Here is a 17,973-nt window from a genome sequence, read left to right as displayed (position 1 = left end):
TTAATAATAAAAAATATCATATTACTTGGGTAGTTTTTAGAAGTATCATGTCTTTGTGAATTTTTGGGACTTCTTTCTGTTCTTGATAATAATAAATCGCTACTACTAAGTATTTACAATCACCTGACTAGTCATTTTTGTTATCACTGCTAGGTTGGAGTTGGAGAGAAAGACGTTGGATAAGAATGCAACAGATTAATTTCCCCCGCATGATGCAGAAGAGAAGTTGATATATCCTACCTACAATGCCCAGGTGCACTTGGTGTAAATAATATTTTTAAATATAAAAGAGCAAGACTGGTTGCACTATATATTTAGTAGTTAGAAAAGTTGCAAGATCTTGATTCCATTTGGTCCACCCCATTGTATAACCTATAACTATATTTTGTGAATTCCCAAAGAGGATTAGGTTCCCTCTGTGTTTGATGTTATATCACAAGATTTTTTATCCAAAATATTTATTAGTGTATATAATGCATGTTTATGAATTTTTTATTATGTTTACTAATTTATAAGTACTTAATATTGGGTTTTAGCTAGGTGTCATTTCATATAGGTGAAAAAATATTGAAAATTCATAAATTGGATTTAAGGTATTAAAACACAAATAATTTATTATTTGGACATATAAATAACTAACAATTAATAATAGTATTTGGACATAAAATAATTTATTATTTTAAGTTAGTCACTAAATTGGACATTTAACTAAGTTAATTGACTTAGTTATAAGCTGAAGCGGAGGGCAAAAAAAAAAAAACTGTAAAGCCATCTTTTGCAGCATTTTTTTATCGCTGTAAATACGGAACCATTAACTCCAAGGGATTATAAATAATTTTCAAAATTGCTGCAATTACTCATATGCAGCGTTTCTTAATGTTGCAAACACTTAAAAGCAACGATTACAGAGCGTTGCAACTACAATTCAAAGCAACGAAAATAAATATGTTGCAGTTGGTCTACTCTATTACAGCGTTTTTTATCTATTTGCAGCGATTTAATTACGTTGTAATTAAATGAAAGCAACGAAAAAAAATTGTTGCTTTGCCGTAACCGATTGCAGCGTTTTTATGGTCTATTGCAGCGATTAGGAGATGCTGCAAGAAATAACAAAAGCAACGCTAAAATGATATGTTGCTTTTGACGTACATCAATTGCAGCGCCTATAGATTAATTGCAGCAATTTTAAGTGTTGCAAATAGAGACAAAAACAACGAATCAACTGTAGCGCTGCTATTTTTTGATGGTTATTGCAGCGAAATTTAATAATATAGCAAGGATAAATTTCGCTGCAATTGATCTATTGCAGCGCCAAGGCATTCAGATGGTGTGGCCTTTTGCAGCGTTAAATTATTGACTTTGCAGCGCTGTAATAATGCTGCAAATGAAGGCTTTTGCAGTGTATTTTTAATAACATTGCTATTGATTAAAAAAGTCACGTTTATACTGTCGAAGATGCAAGGAGGGTAATAACGCTACAATTGATTAATTACAGCATTTTTTGAATGCATTTGCAATGAGTTTAGGCACTACAAAAGGGCGAATTTTAACTCATCATTACACCTTTTTCAAATCCTAATACAAAATATAATAAACAATCTAACTTTTTCAAATCTCAATATAAAATTAATATTCAAAAATTATATTATAATAATATTTTATTTATTACTATTTAAAACATCTCATCTCATCTGTATAATTAAGCAGGGCCCTTTCTCCTTATCTTATTTGAATATTTAAAAAATTAGTATATATATATATATATCTTATCCTATAAATAATAGATCATTTACAAGTTTACTCTATAAGTAAAAGTCTAATACCTACCAAATTGTGCGAGATAATTACACTAAAACCAATGTGTAAATATTTTTGACAATAATGTTAGGTTCGAACTAAAAGTAGTTTGTTTAGAGCCTTTCTCAGCAAATTTGAATTCAAAAATAAACCATCATGATTAGGGTCATAATGGCATGGGTCAAAGAGCATTAATGCCAAAGTGGCTTCAAATTAACTTTTGTAACATAATTCACTGTAGCCATGAGATCTTTGTCCTCAGCCAAGTGGCAGAAAAGTCTGAAATGTTTACAGTTTTACAGTGTTATCTATAATTATTAAATTTTGTTATGTACGAATAAAATTATTTATATTTAAAATTTAAATTAATATTATTTTTAATAAAATTTATTTTTTAATCAATCACATTAAATTAATATATATATTAATACACAATTATATTTATAATTAAATTTTTTCATAATTATTTAATGGAACAATTTTTTTTATCCAGAAAAGGGTGCAACTCTTATGAGTTGAAACATTGCCCCCATATTCATCCTTTTCCCAATTTCCACCTTAAATATGTTTTCTTTCTTTACAGCCACACATTCTAACATTAATTGGTATAAATTCATGTGTCGATTAAAACACCAATTATTTTTTAGCATAGCTCCATAACAATAATGTGTTGATGGCCTAAAAACTGAAGTTTATAAATAGATTTTCTTATATATATATATATATATATATATATTATAAGAAGTATTTGCTTGCATGAATAAAGCTTTTTTTTTTTTTTTTTTACAAAATCATAAGCTTTTAAGATTATTCAAGAAAATAATTTCAATATATATAAGTATTATATAACTCATTTTATAGTTATTTCTCTCGTCTTACAGCCTTTAACTGCGATTATAATTATAATAAATCCCCAAATGTAGCCGTCCCTATCTGTATCTGATTTTTCCACGCTTCACTAACTTTGTATGAACCGCAGACGTCAACCCTCAGGCCATTTCCTTCGGAACCTGCTCAATAAAAAAGTGTTTTTAAGTGATAGAATTTCACACGCAGTGACGCAGAGGGTAAAGAGAATTCAGAAGGGGGTGGTGACTTTGATGATGGTGGAAAATGGCACTGCAGCAGAGAAAATAGAGACAGCCCGAACCTTTCTTCTGGACAAAGCTCTCTCTCGCTCTTTCTCTCTCTCGCTTTCTTTATGGGCCCAGCAATCCTACCCCAACTGTCACGTATTCTTCCACTGTCAGCCAACAACGTTGTAAAGCTTTCTCCTCTCTGTTTCACCACCTTACCACCACTTTTCTCAGTCTCTTATGGCTTCCCTTCTCTGAGAATTCTGCATAGAAAAATAAAGGGAACGCTTGGGCCTCTCTTTCTGGCTGTCACATAGATACCCACATGAAAAAATCTTTGTTTTTGGTTTTTGGCATAATTTTCAGAAACGTCATCCGGGTGTGTTTAGAAAGCTTATTTTTTGGGGGTTCTTAGTGTTGAGTTGGGGTCTCTCTCAGTGCCTGAAGCTTTGACATCTGCTGGAGAAATGGGGAAAAGCTTAGGATTCTGACTTCGGAATTTGGAAAACGATTAGTTGAGCGTTTCAAGCTTATGGAGATGGTTGGAAATTTTCATTTTAGTACTATGTATTGTTCTTTTAGCGGCTTAAGCATTTGCATTGAATGAAGATTTTAAATTGATGTTGGGAAAGAGTGAAAATGCATAACACCAGAATCAATCCAATTGTGGTGAAGTCCTCAAAGTTGGATTGAACTAGCGATTATGAGATTTGTGTTTATCAGTTTCAAATGGAATTTTTTTTGTCTCCCTTAAGTTCTTGATCACATTTTTCCACAAAGTTGGTCATTGGCCAGTCTCTTCCATTGAAATTTGAGGGTATCGGAAGTTTGAGTGTTTGTGAAGTATGTGAGGGGCTGTTTCAAGGCTTATGGATGAAAAAAGAAAGCTTTGATACCTTGCTATCCATAGAAAAATTGAGTGCCTTTCGTTTTTACTAGGTTGGAAGCGTTAGCAGTGAAATTGGAATTTGTTTATTTTTCTCTGGTAGACGTCCGACTGAAATTGTTTCTTATTACCTTAGTGATTTTAAGAGCTCTAAAATTGAGGTACTTGTTTTATGCATAGCATTTGCTTATAACCACTGTTAATTTCATTCATTATACTCAAAAGGAAGATTACTGGAATTTGTGTGATCTTTCTGCATTTCATGTATGGAAAACAAAATTCTGTAGTTCTACCCTGATGTGCATGACCAATATGGTACTTCATTTTAATCCTGAATGTTAAGTATAACAGAGAATATAACCCTAGTGATTTAAGAATCAAATTACTGATATTTCTGTTTAACCTACTTTAACTACTTTTTCGATTTCACTTTTATGTTAATCAGGCTTAATGTGGCCATTACCAGTGTGTATGTTGGATTGAACAAAGCCAAATAGAATTCACGAATCACTTGTTCATTATGGGGAAGAGATCCCAAAGACGCCCGTTGCGGTATGAAAAGGATCGGTCAGGCTGTATGTGGGGCTTGATCAGTATCTTTGATTTCCGCCAGGGTCGATCAACTCAAAGGCTTATTTCAGATAGGAAGCGTGAGGGCAGACCTGTTTCTGGTATGAAATTGATTTACTATTATGGAATGTCTTTGTTTTCAACAAAATGTCTTTGTAACATGCAAGAATTTTCTAATAATATCTGTTAAAAAAACTATTTGGACTAAAATGAATTGGGTAGTATTCGTGTTCATGTGTGATATCTGGATTTGTGATTTTAGGTATTTATTGCAAGAGCATATGTTCTAGTCAAGCTTTCAAGTTTCATTGTTTTCATTTTGGATTATGAATATTAGTTAATATGCAGTGAATTTCTATGAAACTCTTTAAAAAAGTCTCTAGTCCTTGTAATTGTTGGAATTTCTTTTCTTTCTGCAGGTGCTGGATATTCAAGGAATAAGTTTGAGGTATTGACTAATTTGGGTGAAGATAATAAAGGCACTGTTGTAAGTCTTGTCATTTTAGGCTGGTATCAAACTGAAATGTGAACTTAGTAACTTTAATGTGGTACTACCTACTGACATTAAGTTATCAACATGATACCATTTTGATAGTCTAATTTGCAAATCTCAGGGTGGTAAAGAGAGGACAACAGCAGTAGTGAAAGCTGATGCTGATAAGCGTAGTGTGAAGAAACTCATAGAAGAGGAGATGTTCAGTGAGCAGGACATGAAGAAGGAGAATTGCAATGCTGAAGCAGAATCAAAACCGAGCAAACCAGGACATGAAAGCAACATAAAGACAGGGCACAAAAGAACAAAAAAGACTCGCTTGAAAAGCTGTGATATGGACAACCATGACTTGGATTCTGCTAAAAATGTGGAACCTGAATGCTCTTGTAAGCAGAATGCAGAGAAACGATCGATAGAAAGTATTCATATAGATGAAATAATGGAAGATTTCTGCCGTTGGATCTATCAAAAGAGTTCAAGTTCTACAAATCATGACCAGGATGATGAAGTTCAAATGCAATCAAAACAGAATCAGCGTGATTTTGACAGATTGAGAGGTGCAATCAAGGAGCTCATAAATCAGAAGTCTATTAATGTGAAGCATCTCAAAGAAGATGGGAAACTTCACCACTCCAAAGAAGTCAGTGCACTTGAGATTTTAAGTTCAGATGAGGAATTCCTTCAGAAACTAATGCAAGATCCAAACTCGCTTTTAGTGAAATATATTCTAAACTTGCAGGATGGTCAGATAGGGAAAGGCAAAGAACTTGAGTCACTTGTGGAACCGAACTTGTCGGAACTAGAGTTTGGTCACCGTAGACAATCTGAGGAGCATGTTAATCATAAGCAGCAGCGTAACTTTTTCAGGAGAAAAGTCAAGTCTCATGAAAGAGTTTCATCAAAACAAATTGGAAATGAAAATTCTGAAGTTTCAAAGAGAATTGTTATTTTGAAGCCTGGACCGGCAGACTTGCAAAATTCCAAAACTGAATGTAGTGTTTTCTCATCACCAAAACCTCACTATATTGTTGGAGATAAAGGTTCAACTGAGAGAGTTGGTGGACAATTTTCTCTTGGTGAAATTAAAAGAAAATTGAAAAGTGCCATAAGGAAGGAATCAAGTGGAATCTCTACCATGGCTGTTTCTACTAATTTTCCTCATTGTCGTCAAAGTTTAGGAGGTAGTGAAACAGGGATTGATAAAGAAAACGCTGGGAAAACTTCTCCAAGTAAAGATCATTTTTATATGGAAAGAATTGTCAGGCCTGCTGTTAGTGCCAGGAAAGGAGACATGGCCAGGAAACTGAAAGATTCTGAAGGAAACATGAAAACCAAAACCATTGGCCATCCCAACCAAATGGTATCTAGTATCTACGTTGAAGCCAAGAAACACCTTTCTCAGATGCTGAGCAATGGGGATGAAAGTGGAGATTTTTCTAGCAAACAGGTTCCTAAAAGCCTTGGAAGGATCCTCTCTCTTCCTGAGTACAAGTTGTCTCCAGTTGGCAGTCCTGGAACGGACTGGGAGGATGAATTTGTAACTGCACAGATGAGGTTTTCTGCGTGTGCCAAGATTCAGAAGGGCAACTCAAACACATGGTCTCCCAAAAGAGAAAACAATGTCAGCCATCTAGGTCCAGCAACACAAAACTTGGAGAGTCGGTCATCCATTTCTGATTGCCCTGATAATAAAGTACAAGCTCATGACTCAAAAAAAAATATCTCAGATGATTTTTTTCCTGTTATTGGAGATGAAGGAACCTTTGTTTCTGCTACTGATAAGATGAGTCCTGAAGGTATTATTTTCGGAGTATCCATTTTATTCATAATTAGCATTTTCATATATTTCAATCTTGTTTTTGGATTCTTTAATGCTTGGTCTTTCATTCGACTTCTGCAGGTGCTTCGGAGAATGGAAAATCGACCGAATTTGTAGCGCAGGAAGAGACGAGTGTACTATGTGCTCCTCCTGATCCAAGCTGTTCTTCAAGTACCAGAGATGACCAAAACACTAAGACATTTGAAATTTGTGACGATAAAGGATATTGTGAAAGCTTGAAACAGGTGATATATCATAGGTCCAATGCTTTTCCTAGGAATTGTAGGCATGAACATTGGGTTCCTAAATTTCAGGCATGATTTTAAATTCCTATCAACTTGTTGAGATCCAATCTTCTTTTGTCTAAAATGACTGAGTGCCCGTTTGATTTTGCGTTTGAGAGCTTAAAAAGTACTTTTAACAGTCTAAAAGCTCCTTTTAAAAAAAGGGTATACTCTGTAAATTTATAAAAAGTGACCTGAAAAAAGCTAAAAACACGTTTTTAAAAAAAACCTAAAATTGAGACTTTTGTTGAAAAGCACCTGTAGAGAACCCTGAAAACACCGTAACAACTTTAAAAGTCATTTACACATATGTTTACGTAACTGTAAACAGTTTTTCAATAGTAAAACCTTTTAACAAAGCTCTACAACTAAAAATACCAAACGTACACTGAGTCTCTAGTTACTAAAGAGCCCAGAATGCTTGAACTAGGGGATATTAGATCCAGCTAAAAGATGACATTCAATTCCAAGATTCATTACTCATCACTGCCACCATTAGCACCAGCGTTGACAGCTATCACCACCTTTCTCACTAATGGCACCATTGCTATCGTCGTTCATCACTGCCACAGTGACTATCACTTTGTGGACTGCCACAATTACTATGACTACCACAACCATCATGTTCCCCATATCTATCACATTTATCCTAACAGCTATTGGTTGTTCTATTCACAGGAATCATATGAAGAGAAGCAAGTGCCATCTTCTCCGCTTGTATCTTCTCCCATCTCTTTAATCAATAAGAAAGTTGAAAACTTAGAAAGTGCTACTGATATACCAGAGCGGCCAAGTCCTGTATCTGTTCTTGAACCACTATTTCCAGAGGATGACATTAGCCCTACAAAGTCCATATTCCGATCTGGTAGGCATTCATTTTTATATTTTAAATTCTTGAAATCATTCAACATTCATTTTGGGTTATAGGCTAATGTCAATTAATTCACAACTCTTCAGTCGAGATGCCACTGCAACCGCTACAGATTCAATTTGATGAACATGAGTCTTCTGTTGCAAGTCAGGTTAACTGCACAAAAACTTGTATGGAAGACAAGGAGTTTATATTTGAATATATAAAAGCAGTGCTGCAAGCCTCTGGCTTGAACTGGAACAAAATCTGTGCGAAGTGCCTTACATCATACCAGCTTCTTGAGCCATCATTGTTTGATGAGGTAGAGTGCTTTCCCAACCAGCTCGGATATGACCAGAAGCTCCTTTTTGACTGTACTGATGAAGTTCTCCACGAGGTTTGTCAATACTATTTTGGTTGCTGCCCTTGGGTATCATTCATGAAACCTAGTATAAGGCCAGTTCCAAACATGAAAAAGGTTATTCATGAGGTATGGGAAGGAGTGTATTGGCATTTCCTTCCTATGCCTCTGCCTCATACTTTGGACCAAATTGTCAAAAAAGACATGGCAAGAATGGGAACATGGATGGATCTTCATTTTGATGTTGACACTATTGGTATTGAAATGGGTGAAGCAATTCTTGAAGACTTAATCAAAGACATCATGGTAGGCTTTGTAGATGACAATCCAGAAAGCGGGTATACTGCTGTTCTAACTGATTCAGAAAATAGAAGCAGCAGTAACTTGTAAATGACAGTCAGCTTATACGCATCCATGCCATACAATACCTGCGATTTGCCTAGGTGGTCAGGAAGAAAGTTGTTTCTTGTTCATCGGGGAAAGAGGTGACATTCATAAATTTCGCAGGGAACTTTGAACGTCAATGGGATGATTTGATCAGCTTTTCCTAACTTGTCTACTGAAAGCCTGTAGATATCTTACAATCTTCGGCGTTAGATAGCTATCGGTGATGAGCCCTCATAGACAAAAAACATCAAACTGAGGATCCTTCTTGGGTAGAGATCAGAAGTTCCAGTTTGCAAGCGCTGTGTGCAAGAATACAAATAATGCCTGTTTCTATGGCAATTTTCAAGGGATAAAAAGTATGAAATCTGGGTCAGGTCTGCATCTAAATCAGTAATAATAGAAGTGCTCTTGTAATAGATTAGAAAAATTTGGGATGGGTTAGCCGAGGATGTGTTCTTTAGTTTGTTTGATTCAATTCATTCTTCTTTGTTTTCACTTATTTATTTTCAGGAGTGTTCTGTTTTGCAGCTTTGGCTGCTGTGTTTACTAAGGTATTGTGATTTGTAACTAATAGTGTCGCATAAAAGGAGATAAAGGGACTTCTTCATATTAGCAGTGTTATCTTTATTTCATCTTATCTCATCATCCAAACTACACCTTATTCCACCTGCTTTGGGTTATTGTGCAAACCCAAGTTAGGTCGGTAAATAAATAAGATTGTTCAACAAGCAGCTCGAGATGGGTTTAGTCAAACTTAGTTTTGCTCATTCCATGTGTAAAATAAGTCGTCGATTGATTATTGAACGGTACAATATAAAAAGTTGGCTTATATCCTATAAGCTAATATAAATACAAATAACTTCAAATTTATTATATTTTTTAGTCTTATTTTTTAACTTTATAATTATAATATATTTTGAAAATATTAATGCTATACGTATTGTTTGAATCTTTATAACTATATCTGTTGAAGTTGTTGACGTGTGTGTGTGATGAAAAAATCTATTCATTATTTATTTTCTCATCATTCTCTCATCATTTCATGATGTGACATTAGATAATAAATTCACAAGTGAAATATAATAAATAATTTCTAATCATCTAATGTCACATCACAAAATGATCGGAAGATGATAAAAAAAATAGATGATGATTAGTATTACTCTTATAAAAATGCAAAATTTGATTGACAAAATTTATATATAACATTTATAAGATATAATATAAATAATTTATGTCAAAATTATGTAGCTCATGGCAAATTAAAACTCGATGAAAAAGAATGATATCACCAAGCTCGACTTGTATTTGAGAAAAAATAATAATAATAATAATAATAATAATAATAATAATAATAATAATAATAATTAAAAGAACATAGCCTGACTAATCATTTTCCATTCGAACTTGACTCATTTAGCCATTATCAATTGTCAATTGCCTGTCCGTATTGAAGATTATTATGTACCAATGTCATAAAAAAACAAGCATTTATGTCGACTGATATACACTACTTTCTCTGAACTCATAAATATTGAGAAGCCACACTAATTAATTTCCTCCCATTCTATTGTATTGCACCGAATTTCTTGGATTATTGAGGAGTCCATAATTTGGGAAATCTATTTTAACGTCTTAATAGAATGCCCAAACTACATAACTTATATTCTAAAAGAATTAGTCAATGATGCAATTGGAGTTCTATTGGAACCTTATAAAGAACAAGAACTTCTTATTCTTATGCAATGTGAGATCCCATACACCACCTACTATTATCCTTATTATATGGGGTATCATACCTATCGAGCTCATTGAAGTCTTTTATGGAGTGTGATGACTCTCAAATTAGTACAAGTCGATTTCAAATTAGTATAAGCCATCATACATAAAAAATACCTCACTTCCAAAAAATGCATAACTAGCGCAAAGCAAAGACATCCCTCCTAAGTATATTACATCCACATAAAAGTATACGACAGAATAAAATAGGTAAAAGTCCTTCGACATAGACAACTGGAGTTAGTTACTTCTGTTTTTTATTTGCTTGTAAAAATGCAGTCTTCGAAGCTCCTGCTCTCTTCTTGTCAAATGCAGTTGTTCTGCTGTCTAAATTCTCCTCAGCATCATAGTCATCATCACCTCCATCTCTAGCAGACAGCATGCATTCCTTGGCAGTTTTGGAAGCTTTTCTTTTTCCATTGGTTAACTTGGCGTATAGTTTCCTTTCAAGTGGGTCATTTGAAGGTCCAACTTTGGATTGACGCGAAACCTTTGCACCAAGTCCAAGCCTACAACATGATGTGAAGGGTTGCGGCAAACAGCTTACAAGGACACGAGAATAGCCATAACTGACACTAAAGATGGATAAATATGTACAGACCTATAAGGTCGAGCCTCCGATTTTACTTCTGTTGGTTCATCTTCTGCAACTTTGGTCATATTATTAACCCATTGTTCAGCCTGCACATCAGTAGATTGTCATGAACAAAAGAAAGTCGCATCCTAAGCATATACTGGAGAATTGACAATAAAAGCACGTCAGAAAATGTTCTATACTTCTCTATATGTATATATAATTCTATGTACATGACAAGCATTACAAAGGCTCCATATGACCTTTGGCTATCTGAAAAAAGACAAGGATGCAGTGCATTAGCCAACATAATGCCAAGGCATTAGGGATTCCAAATGGATGCCCTTTCAGCTGAGACACGTACAGACCAGCTATCTAAACTTCAAAAATCAAATAGAACCGATTACTTCAATTGCGCTTCTTGTTAGAGAATCTGTATTCTGTTAGGCCATGGTCACCCACTTGGGAAACTAAACAGGAGAAAGCAACAGATAATCACCCACTTAGGAAACTAACCAGGAGAAAGCACCAGCTAATGAAATAAGGAGACTAGATAAGAAACCATCCAATCATGCTGAGAGCATAGAAGAGATATGCAGGAAATCCAAATACAACTATCACTTATCAGACGTTTTAGGACTTCAACAAACTACAGTTTTTCTTTAGTGTTTGATAAAAATACAAGAGATCTCCTCCAGATACTTGGCATGAGTATCTGAAAACACATTCCTACAATTCTATAAGAGTTCTATGGTCTCCTAAAAACAGATAAATCAAGAGAAGGAAGAGAAACAAAATTAACTGGTGTCCTCTTGTGGTTGCATGAAATGGGCATCAGCTTCAAATTAGAATACTTACCAGAGTGCAAATAAAAGAAGCAAAACAAGGAATCATCCAAAAATCACTAACATCTTATGTTCAGTTCATTATTCACACTTCAAACAAAAAGGGATACTCACCAATTTCAATCCCTTATCCAGTTTAACAATTAGAGGAAGGCCAGCTTTTTGTTGTGTCTCTGTAGTGCCCATTGCAACTTCTCAGTCACCCTATCAAAATCTAGATATTCATAGAATCATAAGTATAGAATAAGATTAAAGCAATGTATTTTTTTTTTTTTATAAGTAAAAATTTTATTCATCAAATGCAATAGGCAAAGCCCATGTACACACGATGTATACAAAAGAAACGCCTAAATACATTCTAATACTAGAAAAACAAGGACATAAACTCATGGACAGCCCCTCCATTAAGTACATAGCTGAAAACCAACTAAACAAGAAACACATAAAAAAATTTCAGAGTTCTTCTACATTGCATTCCCTATTATTAAAACACCTCTCATTCCTTTCCAACCAAATGCACCACATAATGCACAAAGGAATCATCTTCCACACAGCTGCCACTTGAGGGCAAGTATGAAGTCTAGTCCAACATGCGAGTAAATATACCACTGATTCTGGCATAACCCAGGTCAGTCTGGATCCTCTAAACACACCATCCCATAACACTTTAGCCACATCACAATGTAGAAGTAGATGATCCACTGAATGCCACAGCTTTCTTACACATGAAGCACCACTCCATAACAATCATTCCACGCTTTCTCAAATTGTCAATTGTCTAAAGATTCCCAATTGCTGCCGTCCATACAAGAAAAGCAACCTTTTACGGAACATGAGCCTTCCAAATGCTATTAAGGAAAAGAAATGTAATGCTGATGAGACAACATCTTATAATATGATCTAACCGAAAACTTTTTAGATGCTGTATATCTCCAGTACATTTGATCCCTCTCATGTCGTGTAATATCCACTGAATACAACAATCTGAAAAAATCAGTAACCTCCTCAATTTCCCAATCCTGGACAGGTCTGAAAAATCTAACATCCCAATGCACCTCTCCATTAGAGTAACTCATCAACTAAGATTGAGGCCTGCTGATTAACAGCCAACCTGAAAACAGCCGGAAAAGCACTAAACAGTGCATTCTCACTACACCAAGCATCACACCAGAATCGAACCTTGAACCATCACCTACCACAAATTTGACTTATTTCAGAAAATTATCCCATCCTTTTCTAATAAATTTCCATAAACTCGCACCATAAGTCCCCCTACTTAGTGCACCATCCCCCCCAATCACTCCTATACTTCCGAACAATCAGCCCCCTCCACCACTTCCTCTTCCCTATGTTATCTCCACAACCAGTTCCCCAACAATGCCTTATTAAAGCTACACAAATTACGAACCCCAAGCCTACATCAGCAATCGGACAGCAAACTTTTTTCCAGCTTACTAAAAGAATCTTAGGTTGCGTTTGGATATTGAGCTGAGTTGAGATGAAAGTTAAAAGTTGAATAAAATCTTGTTAAAATATTATTTTTTAATATTATTATTATTTTGAGATTTGAAAACGTTGAATTATATATTATATTTTGTATTGGAATTTGGGAAAGTTGTAATAATTAAATGAGATAAGTTGAAGTCGGTTGAGAATCCAAACTGCCCATTACAAAAACTAAAAACCGAACAGTTGAAATACAATGTCTAACCCAACCACGCCACCGGTCACCAAAACCACATCTTCTAAGCATGTAGAAGAGAAACTCCCAGTTTACGTGATCGTACGCCTTTTCCATGTCCAGCTTACAAAGAACCCCCAGAACACCTTCTCGCATCTGACTATCTAAACACTCATTTACAATCAGCACAGAATCAATGATTTGTCGGCCCCTAACAAATGCATTTTGGTGTATAGAAATAATCTTATCCATCACCTTGCTCATTCAATTTGCCAAAACCTTCAAATTATCTTATAAATTCTACTTACCAAACTAATGGGATGGAAATCCTTCAACTCCGAAGCACCCACTCTTTTAGGGATTAGAGCGATAAATGTGGCATTCATCAACTTCTCAAACTTTTGATAATCATAAAATTCTTGTAGAACCTGCATCACCTCCTCTTGCACAGTCTCCCAACAATCTTGAAAAAAAGCCTTAGAAAACCCATCTGGGCCAGGAGCTTTGTCTCTTCTCATCCCACATACCACCTGATGCGCCTCAAGCTCGTCAAACAGCCCCTCTAGCCAGCCAGCTTGCTGTAAAAGAATCCACAGCCTCAAAATTCAAACCATCAATTTTAGGTCTCCAATCCACCATCTCAGTTAGGAGAGTACTATAAAACTGAACAACATAATCTTGAATCTCATCAAGTGTAGAGAGCACATTATTATCAGCTTTAATCATCTCAATAGCATTGTTGCACCTATGAGAGACCCATTTTATTTTTCTGGTAGGTAAGTAAGTTAGCCATTTTATGACAGAAACTAGTGCACTTATCCCCCTCTTTAAAACATAGAACTCTCGATTTCTGCCTCCAAGATATTTCTTCCATCAAAAGTACCCTCTCAAGTTCTAACACCACTTCTTTCTTTCTTAACAAAGACTCCTCAGTTTCCCCCTCAACCTCCAAGGCCTGTAGCTCCTCCCAAAGAGATTTTTTCTGCTACTCTACATTCCCAAAAAACTTCCTTGTTCCACTTCTTCAAATCAGCCTTCAAAGCTCTGATTTTACTTGCCAAAACAAAGCTAGGAGTCCCCACAAATTGATAAGAGTGCCACCAGCTACTCACCTTGTCTACAAAACCCTCAACTTCAAGCCACATATTCTCAAATTTAAAATAACATCTACCCTCATGAATACTCTCACAATCAAGTAAAATGGGAAAGTGATCAGAACATACCCTTGTCAATATTTTTTGACATAACTCTGGATAATGAGTCTCCCAAGAAGAACAGACTAAGGTCTGCTTGGATTCGGAAAGTGTTTTATTTCATCATTAAAACTTTTCCAAATTTTCACACAAAATATAATAAACAATTCAACTTTTTCAATCAATAATAATATTCTAACAATATTTTATTCAACTTTCATCTTTCATCTAAAACCATCTCATCTCATCTCTGAATCCAAACCAGTCCTAAGAATTTATCCAGCCTTGAACCTCCTCTATAATTAGACCACGTATATTCTCCCCCCACCAAAGGCAGATCCAGCAATTCCAAATCAAATATCAACTGAGAAAAATCCTCCATGGCTGAAGACATAGAAGAATTACATGCCCTCCCTTGGATAACGAATTATATTAAAATCCCCACATATGAATCAAGGCAAATCCCACAAATGGTACAATCCCAACAATTCATCCCACAACAAATATCTATCTTGATTCCTATTTGGCCCATAAACACTTGTCAATGCCCATTTCTATCTTCTAAATTTTTTAAAACACAAGCCACCGAGAAAACTCCAACACAATCCTCCACCATCTCAACAATTTTATTATCCCACATCCTCAATACACCACCTGAGGCCCCCGAAGAAGCTAAGTAGGTCCAACCAATACATGAACATCTTCACAAGCTACGAAAGATACTTCTACCAACAAAATTCAATTTGGTTTCTAGGAGGCAAACAACATCAACCTTCCAACTATGAATGAGAGATCTAATGCAAAGACGTTTACTAACGTCATTGATCCCCCTTACATTCCAAGACAGGATTTTAGGCTTCATTAACTGAAGAAGAATCCCTCCCTTTTAATTTGACCCTCCCCATAGTTTCCTCCTTATTATCATAGTTAACAGAGCATTGCAAGAGTTTTAACTCTCTCTCCTTCCTCACAATTGACTTCATGGCCGTGAATCGACAAGCTTCTATGGCTACTAGGACAGACTTAAATTGTTCTTCATACCCTTCACATAATAATCCCAAACAAACCTGTATCTCCTCCACTTTTTTTAACACCCAATCTGAGATTTCCTTGAAAGCAATCTAAGGGGGAAGCATCCGTAAAGGCGTCCAACTACCCAACTCCTCCTCAACACTGGCTACTTCAATTTCATCCATCTATATATTAGAATTCAACCTCTCATTCTCAAATAAGTTGCCCCACTGTAAAGTCTCATCCATATCATTCAAACCAGTCTCAGTTTCTTCCTCAAAATTGTTCTTCATACCCTTCCTCGAATCTTCTGGCACAACAATCGACCCATGCCTCTTATCATGTCCAGACTCAGACATCATCAGAAATCGACCAAAACTGTTTTGATTCATCTGCACTACCAAGACTTGATTCCCTTTCCTGTGAGTTCTGAAAAACTCTGAAGAACTCCCTGAAGCTCCACACGCCCCACCACTGAAGCCAACCAATCCATCGTTGTAGCATCAATGGAAATAAACTTGACAACCTAACAACTACTCTCCGTAATCCTCCACCATAGATCATTTTCACACTTAAATTCAAATAATTTTTTTTTTTTTTATCAAAAAGTAACCTCCAGCATGACCCCACTTGAGATATTGCTTATTGACACAAATTCTTTTTGGTATGGATTTAAAGCAATGTATTTAGTTTCCTACAAATCACTAAACACTATAAACCATAATACCAGTTTTTCCTATTATTAGAATGCCATATTTGAGACGAAGTATGAATCATCACATGGTTTTATTATTTTCCCTGCAATTATCAGCAAGTAAAAAAATTGTATACTACGCAGCAAACGTAGCAATGGGTTAGGCTAATATAACGATTGGCAAATTACAATAACCATCCAAGGTATCATCTAAAATGATTTCACTTTCTATCCAAATAACTATACATCGTATCATGACTACAATTAACTTTCCGATAGCCAATTTTACAAGAATATGGCATGCACGATCAGACATTCGGATATTTATGCGAATAATATGCATGTGTTACTGTGTATCATACACATCCAAGCACAAGCGCGCGAGATCAGAGAATCAGAGACATGAAATGTTGTTTCTGCCATAGGAAACAGAGTAAGAAAAAGGAAAGCGAAAGAAAGTTGAAACACCTTAGTTTCCTAGCATAGCAGATGAAGAGGAAGACTACGGAGTTAACAGTCTCGGAATCCTATTGTTTGGAACCAAAGCTCCTATTCTCCTGTACATAACAAAACTTGTTCAAGTTGTCCCAAACAAGAACTCGGTATATTTATTAATTTATTAATTTTAAAATTTTACATTTTTACCCCGAACTATATTCTTATTTCTTTTTTATTAATTCTTGGATAGTTCCCAAGGAGGATGGATATCACTTATTACAACCCAAAAAAATAAAGATTTACTGTAGATTTAGATAGTAAATTGAAATGAAATGAGTATAAATAAAAGTTGAAAGATCAACAAAATATTATTATAATATTATTTTTAATATTTAAAAAATTATATTGTTTGTTATATTTTGTATGAAAATTTAAGAAATTTATGATAATAAAATGAGATAAATTGAGTTGAGATCAACTCTGAATCCAAACGAAGCCGGTTAAAAAGATTTACCTTCTCATTGAACTAGGAAACAAGATATGGGAGCATAAGGGTATTTTGACCCTTAACATTATCTCATAATTTTATGAATAGTATAAAAATGATTTTAGTGAAAATATTTTATTGGATTTTGAAAAATAAGAAACAAAAAAGTTGAATAAAAATATTATAAAGTTAAAAAATTGTTTGAATATTATTTTTTATATTATTTTTATTTTAAAATTTGTAAAAGTTGTATTGATTTTTATATTTGAGTAATGATCCGGTTATGATTAGATGAAAATGTAAAAAATTTGAAATTGAAAAATATTTTATATTTGAGTGATGTTTGAAAATAAAATTATAAGAAGTTTTAAGAGTTATTATAATGTTTAAAGATGCCCTTGGTTGGAAAAGAAGAAGGGGTCGACCAATAGAGGTGGTTTTATGAAACTTAAAATTATTTCATGGAATCTAAGAGGTTGAACGAGTTGGGAAAGCATCTTAAAATCCAAAACTGGCTTTGCGATTGAAAAGTTGACATGGTATGTTTACCAGAGACATGTTAGAGATTCATTCCCTTGACCATGATAAGAAGTTTCCGGGGTTGTAATCAAGTGAGTTGGCATAATTTGCCCACCCATATGTAACTTCAAGGGATATCTTGGTGATATGGGATCAAAGGATAATAAAAGTATGGGTGATAATATATGATATGACTTGTTAACCTGACATAAACTAAACACTAAATTAG

General features: G+C 34.8%; 2 protein-coding genes across 4 annotated transcripts; one reads left to right on the top strand and one right to left on the bottom strand.

The window, feature by feature from the left end:
• Positions 1-2,761: 2,761 nt before the first annotated feature.
• Positions 2,762-9,130, top strand: LOC122309985. 3 transcript variants are annotated; one of them, XM_043123857.1, is made up of 7 exons: positions 2,762-3,414; positions 4,205-4,430; positions 4,749-4,777; positions 4,944-6,618; positions 6,723-6,886; positions 7,604-7,790; positions 7,883-9,130. In XM_043123857.1, exons 2-7 carry the CDS (start codon positions 4,280-4,282, stop codon positions 8,524-8,526), a joined length of 2,850 nt encoding a protein of 949 aa, XP_042979791.1. In that variant the 5' UTR covers positions 2,762-3,414; positions 4,205-4,279; the 3' UTR covers positions 8,527-9,130. The 3 variants fall into 3 exon arrangements, with proteins under 3 accessions (XP_042979791.1, XP_042979782.1, XP_042979774.1); XM_043123848.1 differs by having other exon boundaries at positions 2,763-3,058; positions 4,749-4,816; XM_043123840.1 differs by having other exon boundaries at positions 2,763-3,414; positions 4,749-4,816.
• Positions 9,131-10,368: 1,238 nt separating this feature from the next.
• Positions 10,369-16,889, bottom strand: LOC122309978. The gene is made up of 4 exons (XM_043123828.1): positions 16,769-16,889; positions 11,836-11,935; positions 10,904-10,983; positions 10,369-10,811 (listed from the first exon to the last, which is right to left on the bottom strand). The coding sequence occupies exons 2-4, from the start codon at positions 11,905-11,907 to the stop codon at positions 10,547-10,549; spliced, it is 417 nt and encodes a 138-aa protein (XP_042979762.1). The 5' UTR covers positions 11,908-11,935; positions 16,769-16,889; the 3' UTR covers positions 10,369-10,546.
• Between the last annotated feature and the right edge of the window lie 1,084 nt (positions 16,890-17,973).

This window comes from Carya illinoinensis, chromosome 1 (assembly GCF_018687715.1).
Source record: "Carya illinoinensis cultivar Pawnee chromosome 1, C.illinoinensisPawnee_v1, whole genome shotgun sequence".
NCBI lineage: Eukaryota > Viridiplantae > Streptophyta > Magnoliopsida > Fagales > Juglandaceae > Carya > Carya illinoinensis.
This window is presented reverse-complemented; position numbering and strand designations above follow the sequence as displayed.

Excerpts from the sequence above, each read along its gene's own strand:
- LOC122309985 (XM_043123848.1), top strand. The coding sequence starts at position 4,280 with ATGGGGAAGAGATCCCAAAGACGCCCGTTGCGGTATGAAAAGGATCGG. Across the intron at positions 4,431-4,748 it reads TGAGGGCAGACCTGTTTCTG|GTGCTGGATATTCAAGGAAT; the intron begins GTATGAAATTGA and ends TTCTTTCTGCAG. Across the intron at positions 6,619-6,722 it reads TGATAAGATGAGTCCTGAAG|GTGCTTCGGAGAATGGAAAA; the intron begins GTATTATTTTCG and ends CGACTTCTGCAG.
- LOC122309978 (XM_043123828.1), bottom strand. The coding sequence starts at position 11,907 with ATGGGCACTACAGAGACACAACAAAAAGCTGGCCTTCCTCTAATTGTT. Across the intron at positions 10,984-11,835 it reads TGGATAAGGGATTGAAATTG|GCTGAACAATGGGTTAATAA; the intron begins GTGAGTATCCCT and ends ACTGATGTGCAG. Across the intron at positions 10,812-10,903 it reads TCGGAGGCTCGACCTTATAG|GCTTGGACTTGGTGCAAAGG; the intron begins GTCTGTACATAT and ends ATCATGTTGTAG.